Genomic DNA, 11043 nt, shown 5'->3' with positions numbered 1-11043 from the left:
CACCGTGGCCTTCAGATAATCTTGAACTGGAGGCCAGAAGGAGACAGAGAAATAAATTGATCTGTTATCTAATGCATTGTAAAAAGCAGCAGTATTCTCCAAATAATCTGGCTAGAGACCAATGTCAATAGACAGAACGAGCGTAATGTCACATAGTTTTACCCCACCAAACAGAATTTGTACGTAGTTAAATCTGTCTGACTGGAAGGAATTAATTTACTGCTACTGAAAACACACGGGAGCCAATGTTCTCCAGATGTTTTATCAATGTGAAGAGTTTATATAGAGCAGGAGAATAAGCTTTGGCAGTCAAAGCCACACACACACACACACACACACACACACACACACACACACAGTGCCAAAAAATGTGTATGATGGAAAAATAGGATTGAAACAATTATAGACTACATGACAACAGACTGCACAGACTTACATGTATCTTGCCCCAAAGTGCATCAGCTTAAGGAAAAGGAAGGTCAAGGAAAAGAGGAGATATGCAAACATTATGATAAAGGATATAGAAGACAGGCAGCATTCTTCAGTCAAAACATAAATACATCAGAAGTGTATTTCCACACATTTCTAAATATTTAATGGCTGCAGAATGGTGACTAAGTAGTGGGATTGGATGTTAATCTTCTATTGCAAATGCGTAATATCTACCTGCATGTAAAGACTGTTATATTTTAAGGGGCTAGTAATGACTAAAAATCCAAAACACATTCAGGGACATTGAATCTGTGAGAAAGAAAAGCAGTAAATTGTAATCCAGGTCGAAAACCGTCTTGGTTAGTATTATTTCACACTCCCGAGTCCCTGAACGCACCATTACTTTGACGTTTATTGCCCGAGAGTCATGTGACTCTGCTAGCCAATCACGTTTGATGCAGCGCGATTTACAAACTGTTTCCGGTTCCCTGTCCAATAGCGCGAGGTGAAAGCTACAAACGGTATGTACACAAACAAACAAACAAACGCTCATTTTAGCTTCGGTTCAATCTTAAAAACACTTTAAACTTAAGCCTGCTGTTCTATACTCTTAGCAACCAACTACCGTCGCTGTAGAAGCCGGTCGGTGTCTCGGTGCATCGTGTATCAACTGGAGTTGGTGTTAGCATGTTGCTACTAGCATCAGTGTGTCGCTATTGACGCCAATAATCTTTCCGAAGTTTTGTTTTGTGTTTTGATGACTTGTATTACCAATCTAGCGCTGTGCTATTCATTGTTATTGCCTGGTTTAAGCCTGGCATGGTATTGACTTCAGCTAATGCTATGGAGAGCCGTGTTACTGGTTCATACTGGGGCATGTACACTAATTTAAAAAGTGTATTGATTATTGTGCAGTCTGTACAATGTGTATGGTCTTTGGACGTAGTATTTATTATATATTTACTGTGTACAGTAAAACCTAAACTAGCTAGTTGAATAATGAATAGTGATTGTATTTTTGCCTGGGGTTTATATTATCATATGGTGTGTTTTTGTTGTATTTGTCAATCTCACACTCGACATAAGGTACCATCACAAATCAACTTCCTCTTTGTGTCATCTTTGCTTTATTTGGACAAGCTTGATTTAATAAAAAAGGGTTTGTCAGTTTATATATTACAATGAAAAACACCTTTAAAATGGACTAATCTGTAATTTACATTGCAGGTGATTTAATATGGATGCCTTTCAATTATAGGAACATCATCATTGTCCAGTCTAATGCAGGTGTATTTGTTGTAAGTACACAAGTGTTTCTATATATTGGAATGTCTATAATGTGTTAGGCTACAGATTTTATTTTCCTATTCATTTCACCATAATGTAGATACAGCTTAAGAGTTAAGAGCAGCGAGACAGTCGATTACATTGCTCTCTGATTAGGCACACATAATCTCACTAGTCTTTGCTGAAGTAGCTAAATACCCAAAAAGAAGGAGGAACAGAACTGGGAGTCAAGATTCCTATGAAGGCACATGCTGCTGTTGCTTGTGTTTTTACTCTCACGGCCCTGAGTAATGCAAAGTGACATTTTCTTCCAAATATCTGAACCGCTCTGACTGGGATCTACTCCTCGCCAGGCTCTGCAAGTCAGAGAGATGGTTCTGAAGCAGACAGTTCAGAGGATAAAAATTACTTCTCATTTCTTCTGAGTGCTGTCTAAAACAGAAAAGTAAGTTTAACTCTTCCTCATACTCTAAAATCTATCATGGTATCTGACAGTACAGCTCTTTTACTTCTTCCCGTTATTTTGAACAAACTGGGAACAGGCAGCCTGCTCCTGCTCAAAACTGAAATGAATCAACAAGGAAGACTACACTTGCCTGCATTAACAAGTTTAAAATTTCCACCAGCTGCTTTATAAACGTGTCCAGCTTTCCACTTGTCCAGTTGTCTTAAAGCAGTTTGGCTGTTCCAGTCAGGCTGTAGTGAAGGTGATTAGTTTTATTTTTGCTTTGAGGCAGAATCTCTTGGTCAAGGAAAGCAGCTGAGATGTAAAGCAGATCCTAGGTCAGTGGTGATAAATGTAAGGAAACCCGATAAGAATTTTAAGCATCTGAACAGCTTTTCTTTTCACACCAAACAAAGCTGATTCCAGGTCTGCCATTTAGTGGTGTTCAGTCAATCCCCATTGTTCTCTTGGAGCAGCAGTGCCAGGATTCACAGTGTTTTTGTGGATCATCTGAGCAGGACTGAGTACACTTTTTTTTTTTTGGATAGTTTTCCTGATTAGAAAAAGTCACAAACTATCGTTGCGGGCATGGCAGCTGTCACATACTCTGACTGGGTGGTCCCAGCCTCGAGAGGGGACAGGCTTGAAGTGTGTGGAGCAGGGCCCGCATACACCTTGTCCACAGGCCCTGCAGTGGTGCTTGGACATGGCAGGAGTGAAGGTTTTGGAGCACTCGTGGCACCGGGTGATGTCGTGGTCTGGCACCCAGTAGTCCGGTCGAGCCACATCCTTCACAAAACCTGCAGGATTAGACAAAACAGTAAATCATTAAATTCCAAGCTTTTCAACAGGGAATGGCATTTTTTTCTAACATAATTATGCAAATCCTGAACAAACGTTCCTGTGAGACTACTTTATTTTATATACACCAGTGATGATGTAAATCACCTTATAGGATCCCAAGGTCCATTAATGTTTATGGAGTGAATTTCCAAACAACTATTAAATATCAGAGAGCATGCAGATCATTAGATTTTTACTCATACTGTATATTCCTTGCAGGTGAACCATCGATTCCGAGTGGCCCCATGGCTCAATATGTTCACCTCGTTTACAAGAATTTAGAGGTGGCTATTTGTCTTTATCAGCGCAAAATTGGGGTTTGTTGCAAAATGGCTGTTGGTGTGTTTTGTTTGAGTCAGTGGGGTTTACCTACTAATGGTCTGAGAGTTTTGCAGCTTTGATACTCAACCTAACTAATAATAATAGCCAATCAGAAGCATAGCAGGTCATGGCAAACAATCCCATCATCAAATCCAGCTATGCTGAGTAAGCATGTTATGCATGGCTAAAGAATGGAAGGCAGATTCCTTAAACCTGGCAAACATGTCTTAGTAAATAAAGCACATAAAAGCAGTTGGTGCTGGGTGTGGACAGAAGAAACCAGTATGTCACTAGGAGTGACAATTATGGTTGACAGTCATCAATGCCTGACCATTGGAATTCACTTCCTCTTAAGCTAATCAAGAAAACAAATACAACCTTGATGAGAATCTCACCTGGTGACTGTAGTACACAAGAGGCCAAATTAAATGGTTAAAAAGCAGCTGTACTCACAGAGAGGATAGTCCACAGCTGTGGTGACCATGTCCAGTGTGGACTGAGCCACCTCCGTCACTCTGCGAGCTATTAGACCACGAGGCTCCACCTTACACACTGAAGAAGAGAGACGATTGTGGGTGAGAAAGATGCCATAAAGCAGGTGTCACAGATAGAAACTAACCTGCAACTTATTAGAGAAAGGGAAGCAGCTAAATTATTTACATGCGTGTGTCTTACCCTGGCTGTTAGTGTCGGGTGGCCCTCCCTGGCGGTAACAGGCCTTACATACCCTGACAGGACCACTGCCCCAGCCCCTCTCTGGTACTGGCATTCTATGGCTGGAGCAGGGATGACAGAAACCCTCGCCACAAGATCGGCAGTGATGCTTCCTGTCTGCCTCTTCGAACACCTTCTGACATCCATGACAGGCCTGAAGAGGAGACGACGACAGAAGGACATAAATAAAATATTACTGACGCGTGGAAATATTTTATATTAGTTCCTTCTGCAGTTTTTGCCATGTATCTGAGCTTCAGCTCTTTCTACTCACAATGATCTCCGTGTTGGGTCTCCAGTAGGGTGGTGCCACCTGGTCAGTGAGCCAGGCAGCGACAGCTTTGGTGGGGCCAGTGCTGTACTCCGACACCGACTGGATCACAAAGTTCATGCCATCCAGGACCCTCTGGGCAGCATTTTGGTGGCTGGTCAGGAAGGTGTCTGACTGAAGGGACAGAAAGGGATGAAAAAACAACACAGAGCACAGAAGGGCAGATGCACATGGGCAGAGTAAGAGACAGCAGGAGGGGAAAAAGGTCAGTGAATAACTGTAAAGATAAATAATTCATATTGTAGCAGTCATCCAGTAAATGCTTATTTTTTTGTTTTTCCTGTGAAAGCAAAGCTACAAAACTGCAAGATGTTAGTTTAATGTTGTCTCATTGCAAAATGTTACATATGTTGTACGTCACATGTTGAGTATGTAATGTATGTCATCACCCATATAACTACATGTATGCTCAACCTATATATCATTTCTTTATACAAAACATAATGAAAGCTGTCAGGGCAACTAAAACCACACAGTGCTATGACTTTGACAAACCACAATAGCTGATCTCTAGTTTTCCTACACCTACAAAATAATATATCAAGTACTTTGATTTTATCTGTGAAATTGCTGCCAAATTAAATCGTAAATGTATGTCAGATTCATAGGAAAGATTCAAATTTCTGCAATACTCACTCCCTCCCAGACATGTTTGACCTCAGATCGCACCACACTGCTCTCAGGGTCCTGGTTTCCCATCCAGTACTGTCTGCTACGGTAGATTACACCACAGCTAGGACACTCCAACACATAGCTGAGGGAGGCAGGTCAACAGAGAGTCAATATGAGATGACTGGCAGAAAGGCATTGAAAGGTGAATGTGTGTGTTTGTGTATTTACCTACCCTGACCAGGCATACTTGGCCAGCCCAAACCATGGGTTGTCAGTGGAAGCTGATGTCTTGGGCACAACAATCACCTCTCTGCCTCCTTCATAGCATCTCTATAGACATAATACAGTGATTAAAATATAAAAAATAACTTCAATAATGTATAATGTGTTATTTTTTATAAACTAGAATATCAAGAATAATTAAAAAAGAGACAAAAAACCAAAAACAGCTGACACCACATCAGCATCATGAATTGTGAAGCTGCCTGGTGATACCAGTGTCATGAATCAGTCTTACCTTACAGATGAGGACCTTGTTGTTGTACTGGTGTGCATACTGGCAGAGCCCATCTGCCATGTGTGGGACTCGGTCTCTCAAATGGTTCATTCCGTTTTTACAGCGAATGCTGGAAGTGAGAGAGAAAACAAACATGAGAGATGTCAGAGTCAGCGATGAGGTCACAGTTCGCTCTGACATTTCAATATCGTCCATCAGTGCAGGACCGAATCCTCTCAGAGCCATCCATATTTCCAAAAACACGGAAAAGACAACAAGTGTTGCATGTCCCACTGGGAAGACATCGGATTCCTGATTTAAAAGAATAAACTGATTTTGTCTGTGCCATCTGGCCTTGTAATTTATAACAAATACACTGCTGTGAATAATTCAGTTTCTATCTGACATCTTTTTTCCACAAAAGCTGAATCAACTGGTTAGTAGATTCAAGCACATCTGTCTGTCTGCAGTGTAATTCGAAATTTTAGAAAAAATAATGGAAACTCTACCTGTGTTTTGTTAAAGAGCTGTAAAGATGCACATGGCAGATTTCTGAGCATGTTCATGCTGAGGTTTGACCTGACCTGTTTATATGCAACTTACACCAAAGTGGAAAATGGCTGTTTTTACCTCAAAGGATTTGGATCACAAAGAATAAACTGGACATGTGACACAGCCATACCCCACATTCCTGGTTAGTGCTAATAAATCACATTAAAAGGAAACCTCACACCCTTAAGTGAGGTCTAAGTCAAAATCTTTCCATGTGTAATCCAAGCTTCAAGTATCAGAGCCAATTCCATCTCTGAAAGGAGAAGACCTGAAGACAAAACATAACTTACTTGCAGCTGAGGCAGAGAGCGGAGCAGGTGAAGTACTCATCGGGGAAGAAGGAGTACAGAATCTTGTCGTCGGACAGCTCCCCACAGAAACGTTCACTCAGGGCCTGGTCAGACATAAAAGAGGAAGGAAGGTGTTACAAAGAGGAGAAGCCTCAAAACAAGGCTACAAAAAACGCTGAGCAAAAATCAGATTCCCTCAACTTTCTTTCTCTTAAATGTGTCTACTTGTCGTCTATTTAATACCAAATGTTAAAGTCCACCACTTACTTCCAGAGCGTGAAACACTATCCCAGGCTGGCGGGGGGAGCGTGTGTGTGTGTTCTTCACTTGCTGCCTGACGGCCTCCAGCAGTTTGCTGTAGTCAGTGGGAGGCGTGATGGTCTGGGTGCCTACGTACTGCACAGAGCTGAAGGCTTCTGTCCCCAAACCCAGGTCGTGAAAACGCTTCTGCAGAAGTGTGTCAGGGTTCCCGGCCACCTTTGAGTCTACAAGGGAAAAGAAAAGACAAAGTCAGCTTAGGTATTGGATAGAAGAAACCACAGAACAGAATTAAAACCCATAAATACAGATAAACTGATGTTTTTTTTTTCTGATCACATACAGGATGGTGATGTAGGTGTATTTCTCTCCCCTACCCTACCTTGACCAAGCAACTGAGTGTGGGTCGTCTCCTGGAACACAATGACAGCAGGCCCGAGAGAAGAGAGGGGCACATCCAGACCACAGCGGCTTGACAAGGCCCTGAGCTCTGGGGTGAAGTGCTTCAGGTAGGCCCCAGAGGCGCTGCTCAGGAAGTGGAACATGTCATTGTGGAGGCGTTCGGCTCGTGTGCGATAAATTACTATATCAGACACTGCCAGTACCTGGATAAGAGGTGAGCAGGTGTATACAGAAATAACACAAAGGTAGGTAAGACAAATGGAAAACAAATGGCAAACTGATATAAGTGTGCAGGGTCCTGCTAACAGATTAGGTTATATGAGAATGAGAGGTAGAGAAAGAAGACATTCTTACAGCTGTTCTTAGACCTACAGGCTGAGTCGTGGCAACTGGACTTCTAGTTTTTAGGTCAAAACGTTATCATTGGTGGAGTGACACTAACCTGAAGGATAAATTTGAGTTTCCACACTTTCTCTGACTGATGAAGCTACTTGGATGAGTAGTGAAACATCCAGTTGTCATGACTCAACCTCTAGATAACTTCACCTGGATGGAGCCCACAGACTGATATAATTGACAATGCGTCATTACAAATAAATAAACAAACATGTTGGACTGTGTGAAAAGGATTGAACATTTTCTCTTGAATGGACGCCTGCTCTAGAAAAGTCTTTTCCTGTGCCTGTGAAATCAAAACTTTCCAGTTTCTTTTCTTCTTACTAAACAAAACATTGTATCATGCCAGAAATAAATTCTTGGCTACACCTGTGCACAGCCCTAAAGCAAAACAGAGCTGTAGCAGAAAACTGGAGGTCTGGAGATGCTATAATGTAATTTATGATCTATTAAGAAAGTTACAGGGCCTATAAAAGATTTGTCTGCACTGAAACCCACAGCCAAAATTTCTCAGTGCCTTATTCTGAATTAATTTCAGATACCAAAATGGAGCTAACGACACACTTTGTGATGCACAGGTAAACTTATCAGTTACTCCCTCATGTAAATGCAGAGCTGTCACTTAATGCCAACAAAACCTCCCAATAACCACTAAAATTACCTTCAAGAGAAGCCGCATTCTCTGGTTCTGATTGGCTGCAGCTCCCAAAAGGCCCTCAGTATCCAGGGCGAGCAGGCTGAGGGTGGGGTTGTAGGCAGCCCACACCCCCACGGTACAGGAGCTAGGGGACTTGGAGGTGTAAAACACACTCTCACCATTGAATAGGATGTGGTTCAGGGTGTGAGACTTGCCATCGCCAGTGTTGCCAAAGATGGAGAGAACCTTGACACCTGCCACATCCCCACAGCCGAGTCTGTCCACAAACTCTGACTCATCACGGACCTGCAGGGAGAGAGAAGAACAGTCGAGGAGCCACTTATGTACTGAAGATGGATTGCAAGGCTGTTTTAACATGACAGCAACTGCCTGCCTAACTGAATCAAGGGAAAACTTCATTGAATTTGAGTCAGCGATACAGGCTGGAATGACAAGTATTAACATTCAATTGAATGAAGAACCCTACTATTTATGTTCTATTTACATTCAGTTCGGTAAAACATAAATGATAAAAACCTTAAATTAAAGCAGGGGCAATTTTAGGGGTGTTCAAGCACACCTAAATTTCATCTCATCACCCCTAAAAAATAATGAATCATTAATCATTATTATTAACTAATGTCAGATTTGACAAACACGTTCCACCACACAACGTAGGAGAAGAAAGACGTAGCAATGGATAAATCCACAAGTAAGTTGAAAAGCAAAGACAGTTTCTGAATGTGAACACCAGGTTGTTATTACTGTGACTTAGAAAGTGCTGGGATACTGCTCCATGCTGTGGACATATCAAACATTAGCTGACTTAGCTGCACACTTGCCAAGTAATGAGCTACTGTAACTGATGCACTTTTTCACCTGTGCAGTATTAGAAAGTACTGCAATTATTATTCTTCATTAACAAATAAAAGAAAGTTCAGTTTTATGTTTACATTAAAGGTAAACAAAGCAACCAGGTTCAGGTGAGAAAGTGAGGTCAAAATGACACTACTTGACTACATTACCCATAACACCCCAGTATTTAATTAGTCATATAAATCTATATGGTTCAATTTATGTCTTTCCTAAGATTATAAATTGTGATTGGATGTTAAATTTGCTATTTGTTTGACAGCACAGAGAAGGAGAGAGGACAGTGATGGAGAGAGCAGGGTTTGGTCTCCAGATAGACCACTAGGTCCTGTATAAATGCACATTCTCCTCGGGGGGCTGAGCCCTAAAGGTCTGATCCTAGAGTCGCCCCCACCCTGAGGACTACCTCGGTCTGCACACATCCAGACTACTTAGGTAAGTAAAGGAGACTCGTTATCGCCTGCACTTCGGACTTTTGCAGCAACACATCAAAAACAGCGTGTCTGCGGGTCAGCTGTGCTGTGACTCTCCCCATGACAAACCTCTTCGCTGCCTCTGTTCCTTTATTTGTGCTGTCGTGTCAGCTCGTTAGCTTAAACATTTCCTCAAAGCTAACGCACATTAGCGAAAACTGGATCCGAGGAGAGAACCGAGTCGAAAAGCCCAGTTTGTTGACGAGCTGGCTGTCAGCTCGGTGTTTTGTAAGGTCTTTGGACTATCAGCGTTTGAGGAGAGTTTGCGGCCTTCATCCCGATGTGAGTCGTCTTCCTCGTCTTAGCCTAGCATCTGTTAGCAACCCTTAGCGTTAGCTTAGCGGAACTTTACCTGCAGGTTTTCCTGCTCGTCCACAAGCAGAAAGCTCCGGACCCCGTCCGGACGCTGCTCGGGCTTCATCGGGCTGATCGATACGCTCTCCATTTCTTTCATCAATATCTCGGACATCGTCGTTTAGCTGCCTAAAGCTGGGACCAAGCGAAAGTTCACCATGACTCCTGCCCGTCCGTCAATCACAACAACAGCGCGTGTACTGCTGACGCTGCGGGAGGAGCCAAAGGGGCACGCAGGCCGTGACGTAAGACGCACGCACGTTTAAGTCGACTGATGCATTAGCGCCCCCGTGTGGCTAAAGCGCAGCACGACACGCGATTTGCCATTGGACAAACTTCGGAGATGAGGGAACAAGAAAACATAAAATTTCATGACATGTTGATCTAAGAGACCCATAAAGTGTCGGAGTGGTCTGCATTTGGTTGTAAGGTTTAGTTTAATCATGCAAACGCAATAAAAATGAGCTCCATATATTTAGTTTACAACGTAAAGTAGAAAATTATTAGTATTCTAAAACAGCAACTAATTCACCATCACATCAATTCACAAGGGATCAAATTTTTCATTTAAGGGCCCGAGAGTGTTTTATTGGAGCAGGGCTGCCATGTTGGAGCAGCTTGCTAATGTTCATTAAATATTTGTTAGCACAGATCTATAAATATCACATGTCACTGAATGGCTTCAGAGCGGCGCCACTGCTGCTAACATGACATGGAGAAAGAAATTCCAGCATTGCTGCTCTAAGACTCTTGGCTCTGGTCCATCCCATCTTCCTTCCTTCTATGTTTCCTTCCGTCCCTCTTTCCCTCCTTCCTCCCTTCCCACACAGAGAAAGGATTAATGTTGAAGACAGATGAAAGAAATACAAATAGCTGAAATAAACCATAGTCCTGGGAAATATATTTCATGTTTATGTAATAAAAACTACGCCATCTGATGTGGGTTCATTGAAAGATACGGGCAAACAAGTGAGCAACTGAAGAAAGAAAAATAAAGAAAGGAAGCAGATGGGAAGGACTTAAGGAAGGAATGAATAGAGGATGGAGGAGTAAGGGGTTTGGAGAGGGTCCCAGGCTTTCTCTGGGCTCAACCATGAGAGACAAATGTCTGAAAGAATCAATTAAAGGCCTACTCCCAACCCATCGTCCCTGATTAATGAATAATTAAAGCTACTCAGTGCAGGGCTACCTAGCGTTGAAAATATAAGATCAACCATGGGTCTATCAACACGCCACCATTAAAGTAAGATTATGTAAACGCTGCTTCACTTAACTTGCCCTAAAATAGACAGAATTCACTTCTTATTGAAAGGCAATAGCCTATAAT

The 11043-nt window shown here is 42.3% G+C and overlaps 2 protein-coding genes across 6 annotated transcripts in view; one reads left to right on the top strand and one right to left on the bottom strand.

The window, feature by feature from the left end:
* Nucleotides 1–1550: 1550 nt before the first annotated feature.
* LOC113137194 (zinc finger FYVE domain-containing protein 1) lies at nucleotides 1551–9924 on the bottom strand. Its single transcript, XM_026318678.2, has 12 exons — nucleotides 9715–9924; nucleotides 8041–8322; nucleotides 6964–7186; nucleotides 6591–6808; nucleotides 6324–6427; nucleotides 5503–5611; nucleotides 5218–5315; nucleotides 5010–5127; nucleotides 4317–4487; nucleotides 4004–4196; nucleotides 3782–3880; nucleotides 1551–2964 (listed from the first exon to the last, which is right to left on the bottom strand). The coding sequence occupies exons 1-12, from the start codon at nucleotides 9829–9831 to the stop codon at nucleotides 2732–2734; spliced, it is 1965 nt and encodes a 654-aa protein (XP_026174463.1). The 5' UTR covers nucleotides 9832–9924; the 3' UTR covers nucleotides 1551–2731.
* The window catches only part of dpf1 (double PHD fingers 1), a 43503-nt gene continuing 40781 nt past the window's right edge, over nucleotides 8322–11043 (top strand). For all 5 annotated transcript variants that reach the window (XR_003296351.2, XM_026318710.2, XM_026318717.2 and 2 more), the window contains exon 1: nucleotides 8322–9324. The gene's annotated coding sequence lies outside the window, so the exon portion shown is untranslated. The remainder of the gene's footprint in view (nucleotides 9325–11043) is intronic.

The sequence above is a fragment of the Mastacembelus armatus genome, chromosome 13 (assembly GCF_900324485.2).
Source record: "Mastacembelus armatus chromosome 13, fMasArm1.2, whole genome shotgun sequence".
NCBI lineage: Eukaryota > Metazoa > Chordata > Actinopteri > Synbranchiformes > Mastacembelidae > Mastacembelus > Mastacembelus armatus.
The sequence above is the reverse complement of the archived record's forward strand: the minus strand, read 5'-3'. Positions and strand labels throughout refer to the sequence as shown.

Coding starts and splice junctions, on each gene's coding strand:
- LOC113137194 (XM_026318678.2), bottom strand. CDS start 9,831: ATGTCCGAGATATTGATGAAAGAAATGGAGAGCGTATCGATCAGCCCG. Junction 8,323..9,714: donor ACGAGCAGGAAAACCTGCAG/GTAAAGTTCCGC, acceptor CTCTCCCTGCAG/GTCCGTGATGAGTCAGAGTT. Junction 4,488..5,009: donor TCAAACATGTCTGGGAGGGA/GTGAGTATTGCA, acceptor CTGTCCCTTCAG/TCAGACACCTTCCTGACCAG.